Source organism: Nematostella vectensis, chromosome 4 (genome assembly GCF_932526225.1).
Source record: "Nematostella vectensis chromosome 4, jaNemVect1.1, whole genome shotgun sequence".
Taxonomy (NCBI): Eukaryota; Metazoa; Cnidaria; class Anthozoa; order Actiniaria; family Edwardsiidae; genus Nematostella; species Nematostella vectensis.
This window is the reverse complement of record NC_064037.1, coordinates 17,675,637-17,700,122: the sequence shown is the minus strand read 5'-3', so window position 1 is coordinate 17,700,122 and position 24,486 is coordinate 17,675,637. Positions and strand designations below refer to the sequence as shown.

The window sequence follows — 24,486 nt, the reverse complement described above, 5'->3', positions numbered from 1 at the left end:
AGGTTATTCTTAATTGCATCATTATAGGTCTTTTTAGCTTTTCTTATTAAGTGAACAACATGGGCGCTTTATGCGATGTTCTTTAATAGGCGCGTGCACAGTAAGAATGTCATTGAATAGTTTATACCATTGATCAAGAGCATCATTTACATCATCGTATATATCAAGTGTGCTCCAAGGAACAAGTGACAAGTCATGCATAAATGATTCAATACAGAAGTTTTTACGGGACCGAAAACGTAAAACCTTATGACCAGTTGGCCTAGTATAACCTGCTTTGAGTTTCCAAGCGACAAAAATAGGGAGGTGATCACTCGCAGTATTAGAAATAGTGTCAGCCTCGATAACAAAATCAGAGCTTGAAACAAAAATATGGTCCAGTAAGGAGTTGGAAATCGGTCTGGTTGATTTGGTTATAAGCTGTTGATAACCAAGCGAATCAAAGATGGATAAATACTGCTTGGTTGGCGCAGGAAGAGGCCTTTCGAGGAGATCAAAATTAAGATCACCGAGCACCATAACCTGTTGGCTTATTTCGTCCAAAAGAGCTATGTATGCAGAGGTAGAAGAAGGACGACGGTAAATAAAACAAGCAAAGCACGGGCTCGATCGGTGGAATAATAGCTCAAGCCAAATGGCTTCAATACCTTCAAACTCAAGATCCACGCGCCTTTTGAAGGAAATATGGCTGGGTATGAAAACTAGCAGCCCGTCACCAGAGTTGTATGTGCGATCAGCTCTAACCAGCGAGTAACCATCTATAGCCAACTCGGTATCCGTCCATGATTCGTCCAAAAAACGTCTCACTGAGGCCAAGGATGAGATTAGATCTCCCGTTTTTGCGATTTGATGAAGAACGAAGAAGTAACTGAATCTCATCAAGCTTATTGGAGATGTGGCAAACATTGTGATGGCAAAACACAATACCTTCAGATGGAAAATGGAGAACCGTACCAGTCAGAAAAATCCAGCAATGTAGTGTCAGTGACTACATTTTGTTGAAAAGGCGGATTTATCGAACACGACGTGCAAAACCAGGATTGTTGTGATGAAGTGATCTGGCAATAAAAAGCTGGAGTGACACTCCCGCACTTGATGTGAAATGCTTCCAAGCAACTCGCACATCGAACTGACCGACGGTTCTTGCCAATGGTTCTTTTGCAGTTGCTACACTTGGATTTCACCGACGTTTGGGGCCCAGGATTCGGATTGACGTCGCCGCATGATAAGAGGCGTTCAAGTTGGAAACACGATGTCGATGCAGGCGCATGGCCTGGCCTGAAAAAAGCTTCTGTGATTCTTCTGAAGATGGCGGCGAAGGCTAACGTGGCTTGATAACAACCAAGGCCAATACTCGGTAATATGGTGAGATCCCGTAGAAAACAGTACGGGCGAAGTGGTAGTTAGGGAAGATGATCTGTTTAAGTCAAGATTTGAAAACAGGGAGCAAACTATGAAGAAAAAAATTGAAAAAGTCGGAAAGCCAAAGAAAACACAACTACCCTCCATGCCGAACGCCTCGAGCCACCAATAGGGGGGGCTCAGAAAAAAAAAGGTCCTTCAAAAGAGGGCTCTTGATTTTTTTAGGAGCCGTACTTTTCAGCTTAAATATTTAACTGATACGATCTACAGGTGGAACCTGGATTTTACGATATGCCTCGGGAGAAAGAAAATGTATCGTAAAATCGAGGTATCCTTGCAAAGAGGTCCCCGATTTTACGATATAAAGAACAATCCATTGAAAATATCGTTGTAGTACTACTGTAGTTTGTAGCACAAATACAGATAAAATATTAACTACTCTTTATAAAACATAATATAGATACTTCCAGCTTTCAGCATATTTCAATATGTGTAATAGTGGTAGGGGCCTAAATAAATAAATAAATAAATAAATAAATAAATAAATAAATATAATATAATAGTTAGATTTACCGATACAGCCCGTTTATTATTTGTTAACAAGAACAAATGGAAATAAACTACCAAACAGTGGTGGAGCCTGCAAATCCACAAAACAATATACAAACAGTGTTTTATACGTTTGACATTATCCCTTTTTAAACAGAAAAATATTCTTAACAAAAACAAATATATTTAAATGTATACTCCTCCACATGCATCCTTAGACTTGGGGGGGGGGGGTGATTTTTAAGAAAAAACAACCCTGTCGGAAATGAATGTTCCAGATGTTCCAGCCTGCATCATAGACAGAAACACTGATGAATGTACATAAATATATATTTTAAATAAATTATTATTTATAATAGTATTTTATTTGTTATTTTTGCTTTCTCTTTGTCCTCTCTTGTAAATTAACAAGGGACAACGAGTTGACAACAAGGAGGCAAGCATTGACAACATACGTTGAAATACAAATAATGCATACATCTTGCAAAACAAAATAGAGAATGCATCCCAGATAGACAGATCCTAGGCAGGATAAAACAGCAGAGAAAACTGAAAGCTGAGCCGCAAGCTTGCTTCGGGAAAATCCTGAAACAAAAGATTTTATTATGTCAGGATGTACAGAAGAAGTATTTGTCATACCCAGATGCATGCCTGGATAATGCTAGAATGCCTGGATAATGCTAGAATGCCTGGATAGTGCTAGAATGCCTGGATAATGCTAGAATGCCTGGATAGTGCTAGAATGCCTGGATAGTGCTAGAATGCCTGGATAATGCTAGAATGCCTGGATATTGCTAGAATGCCTTGATAGTGCTAGAATGCCTGGATAGTGCTAGAATGCCTGGATAGTGCTAGAATGCCTGGATAGTGCTAGAATGCCTGGATAATGATAATATGCCTGGATAGTGCTAGAATGCCTGGATAGTGCTAGAATGCCTGGATAATGATAATATGCCTGGATAGTGCTAGAATGCCTGGATAGTGCTAGAATGCCTGGATAGTGCTAGTATGCCTAGATAGTGCTAGAATGCCTGGATAGTGCTAGAATGCCTGGATAGTGCTAGAATGCCTGGATAATGCTAGAATGCCTGGATAATGCTAGAATGCCTGGATAATGCTAGAATGCCTGGATAGTGCTAGAATGCCTGGATAGTGCTAGAATGCCTGGATAGTGCTAGAATGCCTGGATAATGCTGGAATGCCTGGATAATGCTAGTATGCCTGGATAATGCTAGAATGCCTGGATAATGCTAGAATGCCTTGATATTGCTAGAATGCCTGGATATTGCTAGAATGCCTTGATAGTGCTAGAATGCCTGGATAGTGCTAGAATGCCTGGATAGTGCTAGAATGCCTGGATAGTGCTGGAATGCCTGGATAGTGCTGGAATGCCTGGATAATGCTAGAATGCCTGGATAATGCTAGAATGCCTGGATAATGCTAGAATGCCTGGATAGTGCTAGAATGCCTGGATAGTGCTAGAATGCCTGGATAGTGCTAGAATGCCTGGATAATGCTAGAATGCCTGGATAATGCTAGTATGCCTGGATAATGCTAGAATGCTTGGATAATGCTAGAATGCCTTGATATTGCTAGAATGCCTGGATAGTGCTAGAATGCCTGGATAGTGCTAGAATGCCTGGATAATGCTAGAATGCCTGGATAGTGCTGGAATGCCTGGATAGTGCTAGAATGCCTGGATAGTGCTAGAATGCCTGGATAGTGCTAGAATGCCTGGATAGTGCTAGTATGCCTTGATAATGCTAGAATGCCTGGATAGTGCTAGAATGCCTGGATAGTGCTAGAATGCCTGGATAGTGCTAGAATGCCTGGATAGTGCTGGAATGCCTGGATAGTGCTAGAATGCCTGGATAGTGCTAGAATGCCTGGATAGTGCTAGAATGCCTGGATAGTGCTAGTATGCCTGGATAGTGCTAGAATGCCTGGATAATGCTAGAATGCCTGGATAATGCTAGAATGCCTGGATAATGCTAGTATGCCTGGATAATGCTAGAATGCCTGGATAATGCTAGAATGCCTGGATAGTGCTAGAATGCCTGGATAGTGCTAGAATGCCTGGATAGTGCTAGAATGCCTGGATAGTGCTAGAATGCCTGGATAATGCTAGAATGCCTGGATAATGCTAGAATGCCTGGATAATGCTAGAATGCCTGTATAGTGCTAGAATACCTGGATAGTGCTAGAATGCCTGGATAATGCTAGAATGCCTGGATAATGCTAGAATGCCTGGATAGTGCTAGAATGCCTTGATAATGCTAGAATGCCTGGATAATGCTAGAATGCCTGGATAGTGCTAGCATGCCTGGATAGTGCTAGTATGCCTGGATAGTGCTAGAATGCCTGGATAGTGCTAGAATGCCTGGATAGTGCTAGAATGCCTGGATAATGCTAGAATGCCTGGATAATGCTAGAATGCCTGGATAATGCTAGAATGCCTGGATAATGCTAGAATGCCTGGATAGTGCTAGAATGCCTGGATAGTGCTAGTATGCCTGGATAATGATAGAATGCCTGTATAGTGCTAGAATACCTGGATAGTGCTAGAATGCCTGGATAATGCTAGAATGCCTGGATAATGCTAGAATGCCTGGATAATGCTAGAATGCCTGGATAATGCTAGAATGCCTGGATAGTGCTAGAATGCCTGGATAGTGCTAGAATGCCTGGATAGTGCTAGAATGCCTGGATAATGCTAGAATGCCTGGATAATGCTAGAATGCCTGGATAGTGCTAGAATGCCTGGATAATGCTAGAATGCCTGGATAGTGCTAGAATGCCTTGATATTGCTAGAATGCCTGGATAATGCTAGAATGCCTGGATAATGCTAGAATGCCTGGATAGTGCTAGAATGCCTGGATAATGCTAGAATGCCTTGATATTGCTAGAATGCCTTGATATTGCTAGAATGCCTGGATAATGCTAGAATGCCTGGATAGTGCTAGAATGCCTTGATAATGCTAGAATGCCTGGATAGTGCTAGAATGCCTGGATAATGCTAGAATGCCTGGATAGTGCTAGAATGCCTGGATAGTGCTAGAATGCCTGGATAGTGCTAGAATGCCTGGATAGTGCTAGAATGCCTGGATAATGATAATATGCCTGGATAGTGCTAGAATGCCTGGATAGTGCTAGAATGCCTGGATAGTGCTAGAATGCCTTGATAATGCTAGAATGCCTGGATAGTGCTAGAATGCCTGGATAATGCTAGAATGCCTGGATAGTGCTAGAATGCCTGGATAGTGCTAGAATGCCTTGATAATGCTAGAATGCCTGGATAGTGCTAGAATGCCTGGATAATGATAATATGCCTGGATAGTGCTAGAATGCCTGGATAGTGCTAGAATGCCTGGATAGTGCTAGAATGCCTGGATAGTGCTAGAATGCCTGGATAGTGCTAGAATGCCTGGATAATGCTAGAATGCCTGGATAGTGCTAGAATGCCTTGATAATGCTAGAATGCCTGGATAGTGCTAGAATGCCTGGATAATGATAATATGCCTGGATAGTGCTAGAATGCCTGGATAGTGCTAGAATGCCTGGATAGTGCTAGAATGCCTGGATAATGCTAGAATGCCTGGATAGTGCTAGAATGCCTGGATAGTGCTAGAATGCCTGGATAGTGCTAGAATGCCTGGATAGTGCTAGAATGCCTTGATAATGCTAGAATGCCTGGATAGTGCTAGAATGCCTGGATAATGCTAGAATGCCTGGATAGTGCTAGAATGCCTGGATAGTGCTAGAATGCCTTGATAATGCTAGAATGCCTGGATAGTGCTAGAATGCCTGGATAATGATAATATGCCTGGATAGTGCTAGAATGCCTGGATAGTGCTAGAATGCCTGGATAGTGCTAGAATGCCTTGATAGTGCTAGAATGCCTTGATAGTGCTAGAATGCCTTGATATTGCTAGAATGCCTTGATATTGCTAGAATGCCTGGATAATGCTAGAATGCCTGGATAGTGCTAGAATGCCTGGATAGTGCTAGAATGCCTGGATAATGATAATATGCCTGGATAGTGCTAGAATGCCTGGATAGTGCTAGAATGCCTGGATAGTGCTAGAATGCCTTGATAGTGCTAGAATGCCTTGATATTGCTAGAATGCCTTGATATTGCTAGAATGCCTGGATAATGCTAGAATGCCTTGATAGTGCTAGTATGCCTAGATAGTGCTAGAATGCCTGGATAATGCTAGTATGCCTAGATAGTGCTAGAATGCCTGGATAATGCTAGAATGCCTGGATAATGCTAGAATGCCTGGATAGTGCTAGAATGCCTAGATAGTGCTAGAATGCCTGGATAGTGCTAGAATGCCTTGATATTGCTAGAATGCCTTGATATTGCTAGAATGCCTGGATAATGCTAGAATGCCTGGATAATGCTAGAATGCCTGGATAGTGCTAGAATGCCTGGATAATGCTAGAATGCCTTGATATTGCTAGAATGCCTTGATATTGCTAGAATGCCTGGATAGTGCTAGAATGCCTGGATAGTGCTAGAATGCCTGGATAGTGCTAGAATGCCTTGATAGTGCTAGAATGCCTGGATAATGCTAGAATGCCTTGATAGTGCTAGAATGCCTGGATAATGCTAGAATGCCTGGATAGTGCTAGAATGCCTGGATAGTGCTGGAATGCCTGGATAGTGCTAGAATGCCTTGATATTGCTAGAATGCCTTGATATTGCTAGAATGCCTGGATAATGCTAGAATGCCTGGATAATGCTAGAATGCCTGGATAATGCTAGAATGCCTGGATAGTGCTAGAATGCCTGGATAATGCTAGAATGCCTGGGTAATGCTAGAATGCCTTGATAGTGCTAGAATGCCTGGATAATGCTAGAATGCCTGGATAATGCTAGAATGCCTGGATAGTGCTAGAATGCCTGGATAGTGCTAGAATGCCTGGATAATGCTAGAATGCCTGGGTAATGCTAGAATGCCTTGATAGTGCTAGAATGCCTGGATAATGCTAGAATGCCTGGGTAATGCTAGAATGCCTTGATAGTGCTAGAATGCCTGGATAATGCTAGAATGCCTGGGTAATGCTAGAATGCCTGGATAATGCTAGAATGCCTGGATAATGCTAGAATGCCTTGATAATGCTAGAATGCCTTGATAGTGCTAGAATGCCTTGATAGTGCTAGAATGCCTGGATAATGATAATATGCCTGGATAGTGCTAGAATGCCTGGATAGTGCTAGAATGCCTGGATAATGCTAGAATGCCTGGGTAATGCTAGAATGCCTTGATAGTGCTAGAATGCCTGGATAATGCTAGAATGCCTGGATAATGCTAGAATGCCTGGATAGTGCTAGAATGCCTGGATAGTGCTAGAATGCCTGGATAATGCTAGAATGCCTGGGTAATGCTAGAATGCCTTGATAGTGCTAGAATGCCTGGATAATGCTAGAATGCCTGGATAGTGCTAGAATGCCTGGATAATGATAATATGCCTGGATAGTGCTAGAATGCCTGGATAGTGCTAGAATGCCTGGATAGTGCTAGAATGCCTTGATAGTGCTAGAATGCCTTGATATTGCTAGAATGCCTTGATATTGCTAGAATGCCTGGATAATGCTAGAATGCCTGGATAGTGCTAGAATGCCTGGATAGTGCTAGAATGCCTGGATAATGATAATATGCCTGGATAGTGCTAGAATGCCTGGATAGTGCTAGAATGCCTGGATAGTGCTAGAATGCCTTGATAGTGCTAGAATGCCTTGATATTGCTAGAATGCCTTGATATTGCTAGAATGCCTGGATAATGCTAGAATGCCTTGATAGTGCTAGTATGCCTAGATAGTGCTAGAATGCCTGGATAATGCTAGTATGCCTAGATAGTGCTAGAATGCCTGGATAATGCTAGAATGCCTGGATAATGCTAGAATGCCTGGATAGTGCTAGAATGCCTAGATAGTGCTAGAATGCCTGGATAGTGCTAGAATGCCTTGATATTGCTAGAATGCCTTGATATTGCTAGAATGCCTGGATAATGCTAGAATGCCTGGATAATGCTAGAATGCCTGGGTAATGCTAGAATGCCTTGATAGTGCTAGAATGCCTGGATAATGCTAGAATGCCTGGATAATGCTAGAATGCCTGGATAGTGCTAGAATGCCTGGATAATGCTAGAATGCCTTGATATTGCTAGAATGCCTTGATATTGCTAGAATGCCTGGATAGTGCTAGAATGCCTGGATAGTGCTAGAATGCCTGGATAGTGCTAGAATGCCTTGATAGTGCTAGAATGCCTGGATAATGCTAGAATGCCTTGATAGTGCTAGAATGCCTGGATAATGCTAGAATGCCTGGATAGTGCTAGAATGCCTGGATAGTGCTGGAATGCCTGGATAGTGCTAGAATGCCTTGATATTGCTAGAATGCCTTGATATTGCTAGAATGCCTGGATAATGCTAGAATGCCTGGATAATGCTAGAATGCCTGGATAATGCTAGAATGCCTGGATAGTGCTAGAATGCCTGGATAATGCTAGAATGCCTGGGTAATGCTAGAATGCCTTGATAGTGCTAGAATGCCTGGATAATGCTAGAATGCCTGGATAATGCTAGAATGCCTGGATAGTGCTAGAATGCCTGGATAGTGCTAGAATGCCTGGATAATGCTAGAATGCCTGGGTAATGCTAGAATGCCTTGATAGTGCTAGAATGCCTGGATAATGCTAGAATGCCTGGGTAATGCTAGAATGCCTTGATAGTGCTAGAATGCCTGGATAATGCTAGAATGCCTGGGTAATGCTAGAATGCCTGGATAATGCTAGAATGCCTGGATAATGCTAGAATGCCTTGATAATGCTAGAATGCCTTGATAGTGCTAGAATGCCTTGATAGTGCTAGAATGCCTGGATAATGATAATATGCCTGGATAGTGCTAGAATGCCTGGATAGTGCTAGAATGCCTGGATAATGCTAGAATGCCTGGGTAATGCTAGAATGCCTTGATAGTGCTAGAATGCCTGGATAATGCTAGAATGCCTGGATAATGCTAGAATGCCTGGATAGTGCTAGAATGCCTGGATAGTGCTAGAATGCCTGGATAATGCTAGAATGCCTGGGTAATGCTAGAATGCCTTGATAGTGCTAGAATGCCTGGATAATGCTAGAATGCCTGGGTAATGCTAGAATGCCTTGATAGTGCTAGAATGCCTGGATAATGCTAGAATGCCTGGGTAATGCTAGAATGCCTGGATAATGCTAGAATGCCTGGATAATGCTAGAATGCCTTGATAATGCTAGAATGCCTTGATAGTGCTAGAATGCCTTGATAGTGCTAGAATGCCTGGATAATGCTAGAATGCCTGGATAATGCTAGAATGCCTGGGTAATGCTAGAATGCCTGGATAATGCTAGAATGCCTGGATAATGCTAGAATGCCTTGATAATGCTAGAATGCCTTGATAATGCTAGAATGCCTGGATAGTGCTAGAATGCCTGGATAGTGCTAGAATGCCTTGATAGTGCTAGAATGCCTGGATAATGCTAGAATGCCTGGATAATGCTAGAATGCCTGGATAATGCTAGAATGCCTGGATAATGCTAGAATGCCTGGATAGTGCTAGAATGCCTGGATAATGCTAGAATGCCTGGATAGTGCTAGAATGCCTGGATAGTGCTGGAATGCCTGGATATTGCTAGAATGCCTTGATATTGCTAGAATGCCTGGATAATGCTAGAATGCCTGGATAATGCTAGAATGCCTGGATAATGCTAGAATGCCTGGATAGTGCTAGAATGCCTGGATAATGCTAGAATGCCTGGGTAATGCTAGAATGCCTTGATATTGCTAGAATGCCTGGATAGTGCTAGAATGCCTGGATAGTGCTAGAATGCCTTGATATTGCTAGAATGCCTTGATAATGCTAGAATGCCTTGATATTGCTAGAATGCCTGGATAGTGCTAGAATGCCTGGATAGTGCTAGAATGCCTGGATAATGCTAGAATGCCTGGATAATGCTAGAATACCTGGATAGTGCTAGAATGCCTGGATAGTGCTAGAATGCCTTGATAATGCTAGAATGCCTGGATAGTGCTAGTATGCCTTGATAGTGCTAGAATGCCTGGATATTGCTAGAATGCCTGGATAGTGCTAGTATGCCTGTATAGTGCTGGTATGCCTGTATAGTGCTGGTATGCCTGGATAGTGCTATCACCTTGGTTGGGTGCATATCTTCAAGTCTATTTATCTCCTTAGATTGATGGCTATGAATATCTCATTGTGTTAACTTTCCATTTAAATTTGTTTTTACAGTATTTCACATAGCTGATATGGCCTGTTCACATAGCTGATATGGCCTGTTCACATAGCTGGTATGGCCTGTTCACATAGCTGGTATGGCCTGTTCACATAGCTGATATGGCCTGTTCACATAGCTGGCATTGCCTGTTCACATAGCTGGTATGGCCTGTTCACATAGCTGATATGGCCTGTTCACATAGCTGATATGGCCTGTTCACATAGCTGGTATGGCCTGTTCACATAGCTGATATGGCCTGTTCACATAGCTGGCATTGCCTGTTCACATAGCTGGTATGGCCTGTTCACATAGCTGATATGGCCTGTTCACATAGCTGATATGGCCTGTTCACATAGCTGGTATGGCCTGTTCACATAGCTGATATGGCCTGTTCACATAGCTGATATGGCCTGTTCACATAGCTGATATGGCCTGTTCACATAGCTGATATGGCCTGTTCACATAGCTGGTATGGCCTGTTCACATAGCTGATATGGCCTGTTCACATAGCTGATATGGCCTGTTCACATAGCTGATATGGCCTGTTCACATAGCTGGCATTGCCTGTTCACATAGCTGGTATGGCCTGTTCACATAGCTGATATGGCCTGTTCACATAGCTGATATGGCCTGTTCACATAGCTGGTATGGCCTGTTCACATAGCTGATATGGCCTGTTCACATAGCTGATATGGCCTGTTCACATAGCTGGTATGGCCTGTTCACATAGCTGATATGGCCTGTTCACATAGCTGATATGGCCTGTTCACATAGCTGATATGGCCTGTTCACATAGCTGATATGGCCTGTTCACATAGCTGGTATGGCCTGTTCACATAGCTGATATGGCCTGTTCACATAGCTGATATGGCCTGTTCACATAGCTGGTATGGCCTGTTCACATAGCTGATATGGCCTGTTCACATAGCTGATATGGCCTGTTCACATAGCTGGTATGGCCTGTTCACATAGCTGATATGGCCTGTTCACATAGCTGATATGGCCTGTTCACATAGCTGATATGGCCTGTTCACATAGCTGATATGGCCTGTTCACATAGCTGATATGGCCTGTTCACATAGCTGGTATGACCGGTTTAGGGGTCAATTGGTTAATCAATAATTTTTCATGATCATCACAAACCCTTACTCTGTAAACAATAAACTGTACAATATTGATATAAAAATGTCTCTCTATCTCATTCGGTTTACTTTTTACACTACAGCATCATTACTTACCCAGAAGAAAGACCATAGTGTAGAACATTATTCCAAAAATACTATTAGGGACATTCAGGGTTGAATCCTTGCCAAAGATTGGCTCTACCAATCCAAAACCAGTGCCATACCTACAATAGCCAGAAGGAGAAATGAAATGGTGTAACACCTGCATTATACAAGCCCAGTAATACCTACGTCACACTGATACAAGCCCAGTAATACCTGTGTCACACTGATACAAGCCCAGTAATACCTACATCACACTGATACAAGCTCAGTAATGCCTACGTCACACTGATACAAGCCCAGTAATACCTGTGTCACACTGATACAAGCCCAGTAATACCTGTGTCACACTGATACAAGCCCAGTAATACCTGTGTCACACTGATACAAGCCCAGTAATACCTGTGTCACACTGATACAAGCCCAGTAATACTTGCATTACGCTGTATACAAGCTCAGTAACACCTAGTTCACACTAATACAAGCTCAGTAATACCTGTATCACACTGATACAAGCCCAGTCATACCTACGTCACACTGATACAAGCCCAGTAATACCTACGTCACACTAATGCAAGCTCAGTAATACCTACGTAACACTGATACAAGCCCAGTAATACCTGTGTCACACTGATACAAGCCCAGTAATACCTGTGTCACACTGATACAAGCCCAGTAATACCTGTGTCACACTGATACAAGCCCAGTAATACCTGTGTCACACTGATACAAGCCCAGTAATACCTACGTCACACTGATACAAGCTCAGTAATACCTGTGTCACACTGATACAAGCCCAGTAATACCTGTGTCACACTGATACAAGCCCAGTAATACCTGTGTCACACTGATACAAGCCCAGTAATACCTGTGTCACACTGATACAAGCCCAGTAATACCTGTGTCACACTGATACAAGCCCAGTAATACCTGTGTCACACTGATACAAGCCCAGTAATACCTGCATCACACTGATACAAGCCCAGTAATACCTGTGTCACACTGATACAAGCCCAGTAATACCTGTGTCACACTGATACAAGCTCAGTAATACCTGTGTCACACTGATACAAGATTAGTAATACCTGCGTCACACTGATACAAGCTCAGTAATACCTGCGTCAAACTGATACAAGCTCAGTAATGCCAGCGTCACACTGATACATGCTCAGTAATGTCTACGTCATACTGATACAAGCGCAGTAACGCCTAGATCATACTGATACAAGATCAGTAGCACCTAGGGCACTAGACTTTCTCAAAGTTTGGAAACTTGGGGGTTTAGGAGCCATTATTTAAACTCTCGCAACTATGTCGCTCGCTCGGCCCCTTTGCGACCTCATCTCACTTCGCTTGCTGATTTAATCTGACTCTGAGGTCGACAAGCCTACTAGGACACACTGATACAAGCTCACTGGTATACCCCCACCCCCACCCCCCCAAACACACACACCTCTTACCAATTTTATCAAATACAGTATGGCGAGATTTCATAAACCGTTCTTATAAAACAGAAAGGGTGTACACTTACTTGGAGGAAAACACCTTGGAGCAACTGATCTTCTCGCTGATGTCACATATAGCTCGGTAATCTTTGTTATTAGACTTTGAAACCTCCACATTTAGTGCGTAAGCCGAAAGAAAGACACCGGCCACACACAACATCATCCGAAACCCTCCAAGCTTATCCATGTATGGACTCCGTACAATGTTACGAAGCTAGGCCACTCAGAATATTAATAAAGCAATATTTAACGTTCTTGCTATCCTTTAACAAGGCAAGCTTGAAATGAAAGATGTTTTAAATGATATGGCGCTGGGAATAAACCAACAACGAATCGAATGGGGATAAACAGGCGAAATGGTAAATACCGCTGAACGAATGTTTGCACAGCGAGAGTGAAACAAACAAAGCTTGGCATCCTTCATTCCATCCCTTTCAACTATACGACAAGAAAGCATACTTTTATTCGCAAATTTTTTACTTCCTTTTATTATCATAATCTTTTTATGTGGTATTCAAATGCTTTTCTTTTGACAAAGCAGTTTTTTCTGTACGCTCGGGCGACCTGTGTTAGTTATCCCAGGCGAGAGCTTTGCATTGTGGGGTTTATGAAAGTTTAGAAGAAGATTCGCGGGAGATGTTGAATAGGAAAATGATTATTTGTGGCCGTAAGGTAACTTAGGGATTAATCCCATAGAAAATAGCATGTCCAGGAAGACAGGACCGAGATCTGGGGTGAATTTACAAGCTGAAAAAAGGCGGAAGGTCGAAGAATCGGATGATGATCTTGATCTGTTTTCATTTGACAACCAAATCCCCCTGACATTCAGTGTACCGACCAGCCAAACGGCCATCAGTATAGATGATAGTGATGATTCAGATGTGGATCAAGGCTGGGAGAGAACCAATGAGGCGGAGAATGATGTTGTAGATCTGGCTAATAGCAGCGAAGACGACGAACTCGACCAAGCACTAGCGTAAGTCTATTAATTGCTCATTTTTTAATCAAATGTGTCCAACTGGTCCATGTGCCCAACTCTCTACACATCCATTTGTCATCCTGTCAACCAGTATTTATTTCTTACAGTATATCAGTGGCGGATCCAGGGGTGGTGATGAGGGTGTCATGTCGATCCAAAAAAGCATTTTTTTAAAAGATTGTTAATGGATAAAGATGCAAATTACTTTTATCTATTGAAAATATCTATTTAGTTTTTAGAGTCAGACAGCTTCCCCTTAAAAAATATGCGCTCTTATGTAGTATTTGTGCACTTTTCGGAATCCCTGTATATATATAGTGCAATTTGTATAAGAATTTGTCGAATAAAATATATTCATTTAGATAAAAAAAAATTGTGGCAGAAACTGTACCAAAAAAATCACCCATCCCCCTGTTTAAATCCTCATTGTCAACGTGTCAACTCATCAACTCTTTACATCCATTCACTTTTCAACATGTTGACCCATCAACTCTTAACATCCATCCACTATACCAAACAGGTGATAAATACCTTAAGGATTATAGCTAAGGAATTAAACCAACAATCTTCATTTGTTGATGTAGGTATGTTGTATCCTCTTAGGGTGGATGGTGCTGATGACTCGGGTAACTTAGATGAAAGACAGGAGAGTCATGGCAGTAGACGATCCCCATCCCCTCCACCACCCCCACTGCAAGCTGATTTGATAAAGCTGCATGTTCAGATGCAGAGGTCTACAAGGTACATTATCTGATAACATAAGGAAAATATATGATCAGATGATGTGTGGTCTATATACTAGTTAAGTCTCCATATAATGGCCACTCTTTGATGAAAAGTGTCTACTGAAGTTTGAAACAAAGCAAATTCATTTACTGTATTGCCTATTATTTTTCAATAAGAACACATGCAAGCTAAGTTAAATATTATTGTTTGTATGAAGAATGGTGTGCTAGAACTGTTTGTAGGAGATGCACTTATTCACTGTATGTTTTTATGTGATCACAATATCCAGTTCTGCTAGTATTGCTTAAAGTCTGTATAACCCTTTACTAATAGCAACCTAGCAAGAAAAAGCTGTTTCTGAAAAAGGAATTACATTTCATTGAAATTGGAATTTTCTCAATTTAAAAACTGATGCATATTCATGGCCATATGAAAAGGGGTTGAAATGAGGGTATTGTTTTCTGTTATTGGGGGGGGGGGGGGGTCTATCCATAGAAAGGAAAGGAATCATTTTTCTTTTCCTTAACAACAACACACCTTACATAACAAACGCTCTAAATGTCTAAAAAAAGGGAAAAAAGGGTTGTTCTTTAGTCCATAGAAAACATATAAACAGGCTATACTTGTGATTGATGAACTGAATGCTAAAATCGATCTGTTTTTTTTTGTCAGAGCTCAACACAAAAGTTAAATTCTAGTCTTTGATTTCAGAGAATTTGATGCTCTAAAGCAAGTATTCACAGCATCCCCAGTCCCCATCAGGAACCCAAGCATTATTTTACTTAATGAGGAATCTGCCTGCTCCTCGGTTGACAGAGAAATACATCTCAAAATAAGGACGGCATCAGGGATCAAACGATTCTCTCTCAAAGCTGTAAGCCACTTTGTTATACATTCTACTGTTATCGAGTGTAAACCTTACTCTAAAACTGTTGTTTATGATTAATGGTCAATATCAAATATTTATTTTTATTTTTTTTAGATTGAAAAGTTTGAGTCAGTTATAGAAGAGCTAGCAGCTCAAGAAGGAGTAGACAAGAAAAACATTCTTTTATCCTTAAGGGATCAAAACATCAACCCAGACGACACTCCACTCAGGGTGGGGGCAACTGTGGCAGATATCATTGGTAAGGATGAGTATTAGTTTTTATCCTCGAGATCTCTCTTAGTGAGACTATAAGTATTTTGGTGCCTCAAAGTCTGGACATTTATTGCTATAATTTGTTTAATGTGAATTGAGTGGGAAAGGTTACTATAATAAAAACAATCAGCAGTAAAGTCAGTTCATTGGTTAATCAAGTTATTATAAATTAATGTTGAAATTCTCATTTATTTTGATCTGTAGAATGTGTTTTACTAAAGTCACAAATTCCAGAGGAGGATGAAAATGCCATGACAATCAGAGTCCATAGTGGCAGCGCTGCCACGTCCAAGGACTTCAAGGTTATCAAGGTATGGTATTCTACCTTCTTTTGCTCTTTTACCATCCACACAGGACTACACGGTTATCAAGGTATGGTATTCTACCTTCTTTTGCTCTTTTACCATCCATTCAGGACTACACGGTTATCAAGGTATGGTATTCTACCTTCTTTTGCTCTTTTACAATTCACACAGGACTACATGGTTATCAAGGTATGGTATTCTACCTTCTTTTGCTCTTTTACCATCCACACAGGACCACACGGTTATCAAGGTATGGTATTCTACCTTCTTTTGCTCTTTTACCATCCACACAGGACTTCAAGGTTATCAAGGTATGGTATTCTACCTTCTTTTGCTCTTTTACCATCCACACAGGACTACATGGTTATCAAGGTATGGTATTCTACATTCTTTTGCTCTTTTACCATCCACACAGGACTTCAAGGTTATCAAGGTATGGTATTCTACCTTCTTTTGCTCTTTTACAATTCACACAGGACTACATGGTTATCAAGGTATGGTATTCTACCTTCTTTTGCTCTTTCACCATCCACACAGGACTGCACGGTTATCAAGGTATGGTATTCTACCTTCTTTTGCTCTTTTACCATCCACACAGGACTTCAAGGTTATCAAGGTATGGTATTCTACCTTCTTTTGCTCTTTTACCATCCACACAGGACTACACGGTTATCAAGGTATGGTATTCTACCTTCTTTTGCTCTTTTACCATCCACACAGGACTTCAAGGTTATCAAGGTATGGTATTCTACCTTCTTTTGCTCTTTTACCATCCACACAGGACTTCAAGGTTATCAAGGTATGGTATTCTACCTTCTTTTGCTCTTTTACCATCCACACAGGACTACACGGTTATCAAGGTATGGTATTCTACCTTCTTTTGCTCTTTTACCATTCACACAGGACTACACGGTTATCAAGGTATGGTATTCTACCTTCTTTTGCTCTTTTACCATCCACACAGGACTACATGGTTATCAAGGTATGGTATTATACATTCTTTTGCTCTTTTACCATCCACACAGGACTTCAAGGTTATCAAGGTATGGTATTCTACCTCCTTTTGCTCTTTTACCATTCACACAGGACTACACGGTTATCAAGGTATGGTATTCTACCTTCTTTTGCTCTAAAGATATAAAGATATCAAGGTATGGTATTCTACCTTTTTTGCCATTTTACCATCCACACAGGACTACATGGTTATCGAGGTATGGTATTCTACCTTCTTTTGCTCTTTTACCATACACACAGGACTACACAGTTATCAAGGTATGGTATTCTACCTTTTTTGCTCTTTTACCATCCACACAGGACTACATGGTTATCAAGATATGGTATTTACCTTCTTCTGCTCTTTTACCATCCACACAGGACTACACTGTTATCAAGGTATGGTATTCTACCTTCTTTTGCTCTTTTACCATCCACACAGGACTACAAAGATATCAAGGTATGGTATTCTACCTTTTTTGCCATTTTACCATCCACACAGGACTACACGGTTATCAAGATATGGTATTTACCTTCTTTTGCTCTTTTACCATCCACACAGGACTACATGGTTATCAAGGTATGGTATTCTAGCTTCTTTTGATCTTTTACCATCCACACAGGACTTCAAGGTTATCAAGGTATGGAATTCTACCTCCTTTTGCTCTTTTACCACCCACACAGGACTAAACGGTTATCAAGGTATGGTATTCTACCTTCTTTTGCTCTTTTACCATCCACACAGGACTTCAAGGTTATCGAGGTATGGTATTCTACCTTCTTTTGCTCTTTTACCATCCACACAGGACTTCAAGGTTATCAAGGTATGGTATTCTACCTTCTTTTGCTCTTTTACCATCCACACAGGACTTCAAGGTTATCAAGGTATGGTATTCTACCTTCTTTTGCTCTTTTACCATCCACCTAGGACTTCAAGGTTATCAAGGAATGGTATTCTACCTTCTTTTGCTCTTTTACCATCCACACAGGACTACACGGTTATCAAAGTATGGTATTCTACCTTCTTTTGCTCTTTTACAATCCACAAAGGACTACACGGTTATCAAGGTATGGTATTCTACCTTCTTTTGCTCTTTTACCAGCCACACAGGCCTACACGGTTATCAAGGTATGGTATTCTACCTTCTTTTGCTCTTTTACCATCCACACAGGACTACACGGTTATCAAGGTATGGTATTCTACCTTCTTTTGCTCTTTTACCATTCACACAGGACTACACGGTTATCAAGGTATGGTATTCTACTTTTTTTTGCTCTTTTACCATCCACATATTTAAGTTTATACCTGTAGTATTTGAAATTGGTTTGTTACAAAATGCGAAATTATCTTTTAGGATCAGCCTCTGCAAAGTCTCATCGACAGATACTGCGAGTTTCGCAAACTTCCATCTTCCAAGCTTCAGTTTTCGTTTGACGGAGATGTGATCAAGGGCAGTTCAACACCAGCCGAGCTAGAGCTGGAAGATGAGGATATCTTGGATGTCAGAACATTTTAGATAACACACCACAGTCAGTAAACAGTATCGCTGTATGTCTAATACGAGGGGTTTGCGCATGGCTGTTATTGACTCCATTTTCTCTCAGCACTGGAATAGTCTTACAGGGGCACGTGAGTCGAACAAATCGCGGGTAAATATCGGAATACCCTATACCGATAAAGGTGTGAGGTTCTTTTGTAGGACAATTGTGGCAAGGTATTCTTAAATTGCATTGCAGCACCAGGGCGTTAGATTTTTTTGCAAAATGGGCCATCAGCGGAAGTATTTTTGTTTCTCACACGGTCATAAAGCAAGTTGGTTTGTTATGTAATTCTGCGTGGAGCCTATAGGTCTTGCCATCGTCTGCTTCCAACGTTTGCAATGTGATCTAAGCCCAGTGAGCTTTTTTAAAAACCCTAGCCCCACATCCGATTGCAAAGACAATATGCGTCATAATTGTTCAATAAACAGGTTTATTTTGACCAGGTGGCAAGACACGTGAAAATTGCTCTCACGAAGACCTTTGTCAGCCATTATATGACAGCCTTTATATTGTTTTCATTATTATTTATGCTATTTATCATGTAAGCATAACTATGTTTTCAGTAACCAATGGTGTGACTGTTATTCGCAATCACAGCCTCGAAAAGGTGTGTGTACTTGTTTATAAGGGTTGTTGATGAGGTTTTTTTCTGTATTTTTTCTCTAGGTCTTTAAGATCCTCTCTAGGTTTTTGAGATCCTCTCTAGGTCCAGACACTTGACTCGTTTCCCTGGGAGAGCGACTTGTTGGTCGTCGCCATCCAGTACCAGACCCCAAACCTCTTAGAGGATTAGTTTAATAAGACGAGGTTGAGTCTGTCCGCGCGAGCTTGGGGTCGAGTGCCGACCCCCGATTCGACTCCGGCGACCCCGGAGAAATAGAAAAATTATAGAGGAAATGATATAATCAGTGTTGAGTTGATTTTTTCCAATATTGGAATTTGTTTATCAAGTTCGACCAACATGACCTTGAAAAGTAATGAATGAGACGCATATTTTCATTTTAAGTTTTCTCGACGCGGGAGTTTCCTGTGGGTTTGATCCGAAATCGCATATTTACGGATGTTACATCCAATGGGTTGTTAAGGACTTCTAGTTAACTGGTTCGTATCATGCAAAATCCACAAGGTAAAAAAAAATCAATTTGTTCTACCTCAAACCGCAGATTGTCTGGACTCTTTACCTTCTTGTAACAATATTTTTGGTTCTTTTCTACATCCGTATAATCCTTGCAGTACTATAAAGATCAAAGCTCAGCAAACGACAGCCTGAATAGTCTTTCAGGGACATCCCTTGAGGTACGAATTTTTGTCATCACAATGCTCTATTAGCAAACCACGGTCTTAACATTCCTCGAGTAATATTTATGCTACCATTACTGGGGCGTGGCTGAATGCCCAACACGCTACAGAGTAAGGGGTATAGATGCACATTATCGAACCCACCCACCGTGTGCCCTGTCCGAAATACTGGACCACGCGCAACCAGGAACCCACCCATGTCCCTGTACTGAGTGTCGTAACCATGGTTACCTCGTGGAACCTTGGGCTTAATTCCTATTGGCCAACGCTTGACAGTCCAGCCCTCCTCTATCAATAAAAACAGTTCCGGAATTCGTCGATTATGACCGAAATGCAGGTAAGGTGGAATGTCCTTCTTTTTATATATCGTAGAATGTGGTATCTTTTTCGCTTTAGTGTAAAGTTCTTGTAGTTTTCCCTTCCGGGGAGAAATCATGATATTCGTGGAAGCGTCCCAAATGTCGTATTCGTCCGGGTCGAGATAATCATTTAGATTGATAAGTTTATCCGTTGAAGTATTTGTCATACCATGATCAGTGGTGACTATAATATTTATTTTGTCCAAGAGTTCCTTTGAACTTAGTTTTGTGATAAGTTTTCCAATAATTCCGTCTAGTCTCGCGATTTCGTCCCGAACCTCTTCCGAGTCTGGTCCGAACTTATGACCTGTCTCGTCGGGCTCCTCGAAATACAATGCGACGAAATTCGGCGGTCGCTCGTCTGAAAACCATTTCACTACCGTTTGCACTCTCTTATCAAAACTCATGACTCTGCCCGTTTGATTCCCTATGTCTATGTTTCCCGAGGGAGTCAACACATCCAGTGTGGGATATCTTCCACCGAATTTCACATTATAACCTGGCCAATAGAGGACTCCACTTTTACCGCCTTGCTCTTCGTTACTCGTCCAAATAGGTTTAGCGCCAAACTCGCTCCACCATGTGGTGTTTGTGACACTGATATTAAACCTGCCCCTATATACGGGATCATACATGTAATTGGCGACGATCCCGTGGTTCTCCGGATACAGACCCGTGACCAGGCTAAAGTGATTCGGGTACGTAGTGGTGGGAAAAACACTGCGGATAAATTTAGCCTTCGAACCTGTTTTTACGAGAAAGTCGAGATTAGGGGTGCTAGCTTTGCTCATGTAATCCCATCGAAAGCCATCCAGGGAGATTAGAAGAACTGTCTGTTTTAATTCCTTTGTTCCAGTTACTGTTCCTAAGGTTTCCAAGATATGAAAGAGTAGAATCACCAACCTTGATTGGTTGTTTTTTGTGCGACCGTTAAAATCCATCGTAGTTTGGTATTCAACTTGTAGAATGAGTTTTTGTGATTAGTGTGGTCACCAGTTGATTTACGTGTTTTCAGAGCAGGTCTCTCCCATTTGTTATCAGCATTTGCCACTGCCACCTGTTAATATTTTTTAAAAGCTTTCTTAGGCTAAGTTCAAACGTCGTATTATCCATGAGCCGTATTCTATGCAAGTACATGCAAATTGTTATGTGTGCACGTTGAACATACATAGTTACGCGACGTATGCAATAAATCAGTTCCTGTTGTGCCGCCATTTTGATGTGCAATGAACTCAGCGTAAGATATTTTTTGTTCCGATCACGTGGTTCTGATAGAACAAGTAGACAAACACTACACAAATGAAGATTAAACAATAGACTCGATTCATTTGCATTGAATACGGATCATCGATAATACAACGTTTGAAACTTAGCCTTAGTGACTGTGCTTTGTTTCTGAGCACTAAAGGGTGTACTGACATCTGTTGCTAAGGAAAATTGAATATAGCATAAAAGCCTTGTAGAAAGTCATAAGGGTCTGATATTTGCCAAGTTGACCACCACAAGTGTGCTGACTATTATGATGACGTTACCCGTGACGTCATAATGTGACGTGATAGATACAGATAAAAGCAAATGTTTCAAGTATTCTTGCTCGAAAACAAATATTGAATAGGTTTTATGAATCTTGAGGGATGGGCACATTAAGCCAAGCATGCGTTTTAGAAATGTTTGAGTAATTGTTTTTTTATGATTTTTACAAGGTCCTGAAATTCAGATTATTTGATATAATTTTGGTTTCTGTTAGATTAACGCTTAATCCATGCTTAGCTATATGAAGGAGAATTTAACAAAAAGGAATACATAAAGAATATTGCGTTTTGAAATAACAAAAAGCTTTTTTTAGAAAACGCAGAACCGGAAACAAAGCCCGCGCGTGCTCATTCGGCCTGCTCAGACACACTGATATCTCACATTATGAAATTGAAATGAAGTTTAAAAACAAATTCCAATAGTGTTTCGTGGTATTTACACTTAAAAGGAACGATATCCGTCATTTCATGATGACAATTGAAAAAGTATTTTAAAATTCTGATACAGCGCGCGCTACTTTAAAATAAAATTTTCAGTGCGTGCGCGAACGTTCGGTGTTTGCAGCGCGCACAGGTACTGAAAATTGAAAACTTTGGCTTCAAAAAGGTTGGCTTGAGTAAATCTTCGCTGAATCCTCGTTTTTACAAAATATTGGAAATATCATCACCCGAAAAGGCTGAGATCAACTTTTGAGAGGTCAATTTTTGAGAACTTGAAACGCACCATCATCACCACCATCCGTGGCAGTCACGCGCAAACCGGCTCCTGAAAATCAGCTTTATTTTTTGCGCTTTCCATTGACGGCCAAATCTGAAAAGTTGTGAATTTCTTAATAAGGTCATCGTGCTCAAGAAGCCAGCGGCTGGACTTACACGATTCAGGATTTGAGAAGTTTTACAAGTTCTTTTAAAAGTTTCTCCGTTGAAAGTTGTAGTTTTTCGCGGCTCGCGCAGCTTTCGGCTTGTCTTCGTCGGTTCGCGCGGACAAACACAGATTCGTCAGGGACAACCGCCAACCGACTCCATACTCGAGCTGACCGTTGAATTCTGACTGCACGCGCTGTTCGTAGTGAGAGCGCTCAGGATAATTTGGCATCGGAAGCTCCTCACTTTGACATTCCTGTGTTTGGTGCTATGAGGGATAAATGACAGTCATGACAATAGCTCTGTGTTACTCCGAGCTTCAAATGACCTAATTATAAATGATACACCGCAATTTCACTTCAGACGACTACACAAATCTACTCCATCGTCGTCCACTGCCCCGGCTCGTGTTTGTTTAGACTCTCTTAGAAGCGCCTCCATTGCACTACTACTGGTCTGCCTTTCAAATGACGTCCAGCTTAATCCAGGTCCACAAGCTACAAATCACGCTACTAACGTCCATCTGCCATGCATTCCACTGTCCAAAAATGGTGTAAGAATATGTCATTGGAACGCGAGGAGCTCCAATAATAATAAATACGAGCAAATAAAAGAAATCCTTACACACCCTCGTACGGAGATTGATGTGATGATTATTACCGAGACATGGCTGAATTCCTCACACACGAACGAAGAATATGGGATCCCTGGATATCATATTGAGCGGAAAGATAGAACTAGAAAGGAAAGGGGAGGAGTAATGATGTACGTATCTCACGCTATGGCTTATACCCGTTTACCAACTCTAGAATCAAGTGACACAGAGCTCCTTTGCACTCAAGTGATACCGTGCAAGTCCAACTGCCCAATTATTATTGCCGGAGTCTATCGTGTGCCGGATTCAACTGCTGAAATGGATGCTAAGCTAGAAGGTCTCATAGAAAAAATTTACATCACCAACAAAGAAGCGCTACTACTGGGGGATTTCAACATCAACTTCCTCAAACAGCAAAACCACAAGCATCGTCTAATCAAGTTCCTCACCAGCCTTGGTTTCACTCAAACCATCAATGAAGTGACTCGTCCAGAGAGCCAGGCTTGCTTGGATCACGTTTACACCAACCAGCCACAGTGCATCACAAAGACCAAGGTATGCAACATCGGACTATCAGATCATTTACCAGTGTGCGTTGTGCGCAGATACAAAAAGAAACAAGATCGCGCAGCAGATAAAAACCATGTCTATATTTCCTACCGTGACTGCAAGAAGCTGGATGAGGAGGCCTTCCTAAAAGACCTTGATGAGGCCCCGTGGAGTGTGCTGGACACCTTTGATGACCTTGATGACGCTGTGGATTATTGGAATCGGACTTTCCTAAGTATCGCTGATATACATGCTCCTCTTATTAGAAAGCGTGTAAAGAAACAAAGCCAACCACAGTGGATGACGCCTGAACTCTACGCAGCCATTAGAGATCGCGACAGGCTGCTAGAGAGAGCCCGAAAGTGTAATAGTGACTCAGATGCGTGGGAAACTTTTAAATCAGCTCGAAATAACGTTTTTCAATCCATCCGAGAAGCTAAACGAAATCATTTCAACAAGTCATTTGAACAGAGTTCAACGGCAAAGGAATTCTGGAGATATCTAAAAATTGCTATCGGGCAGACAAGTAAACCGTCACCTTCGCAACTAAGAGGCAATGCAAGCAACACACCCACCATCACAGATCCACGTGAAATAGCTAATGCATTTAACGAGTTTTTTTGTTTCCGTTGCTGCCACCTACAGAAATAGCAATGTCAACATGAGAACGCTGTCAACTTCAGA

The 24,486-nt window shown here is 41.5% G+C and overlaps 3 protein-coding genes across 22 annotated transcripts; 1 reads left to right on the top strand and 2 right to left on the bottom strand.

Moving 5' to 3' along the window:
* Positions 1-2,239: 2,239 nt before the first annotated feature.
* On the bottom strand, positions 2,240-13,267 carry LOC5506957 (vitamin K epoxide reductase complex subunit 1). The gene is made up of 3 exons (XM_001627584.3): positions 12,945-13,267; positions 11,426-11,535; positions 2,240-2,496 (listed from the first exon to the last, which is right to left on the bottom strand). The coding sequence occupies exons 1-3, from the start codon at positions 13,103-13,105 to the stop codon at positions 2,282-2,284; spliced, it is 486 nt and encodes a 161-aa protein (XP_001627634.1). The 5' UTR covers positions 13,106-13,267; the 3' UTR covers positions 2,240-2,281.
* Positions 13,268-13,397: 130 nt separating this feature from the next.
* Positions 13,398-19,210, top strand: LOC5506965 (NFATC2-interacting protein). Of its 19 annotated transcripts, none has more exons than XM_048726475.1 (8): positions 13,420-13,894; positions 14,501-14,638; positions 15,335-15,497; positions 15,606-15,750; positions 15,969-16,075; positions 16,241-17,461; positions 17,625-17,642; positions 18,418-19,210. In XM_048726475.1, exons 1-8 carry the CDS (start codon positions 13,623-13,625, stop codon positions 18,577-18,579), a joined length of 2,226 nt encoding a protein of 741 aa, XP_048582432.1. In that variant the 5' UTR covers positions 13,420-13,622; the 3' UTR covers positions 18,580-19,210. The 19 variants fall into 19 exon arrangements, with proteins under 19 accessions (XP_048582431.1, XP_048582429.1, XP_048582430.1 ...); XM_048726480.1 differs by having other exon boundaries at positions 15,969-17,112; positions 17,444-17,522; positions 17,625-17,703; positions 18,418-18,621; XM_048726479.1 differs by having other exon boundaries at positions 13,422-13,894; positions 15,969-17,112; positions 17,444-17,461.
* LOC5506958 (ectonucleotide pyrophosphatase/phosphodiesterase family member 5) lies at positions 16,712-21,704 on the bottom strand. 2 transcript variants are annotated; one of them, XM_048726490.1, is made up of 2 exons: positions 17,596-21,704; positions 16,712-17,187 (listed from the first exon to the last, which is right to left on the bottom strand). In XM_048726490.1, exon 1 carries the CDS (start codon positions 21,201-21,203, stop codon positions 19,917-19,919), a length of 1,287 nt encoding a protein of 428 aa, XP_048582447.1. In that variant the 5' UTR covers positions 21,204-21,704; the 3' UTR covers positions 16,712-17,187; positions 17,596-19,916. The 2 variants fall into 2 exon arrangements, with proteins under 2 accessions (XP_048582447.1, XP_048582448.1); XM_048726491.1 differs by having other exon boundaries at positions 18,084-21,704.
* Between the last annotated feature and the right edge of the window lie 2,782 nt (positions 21,705-24,486).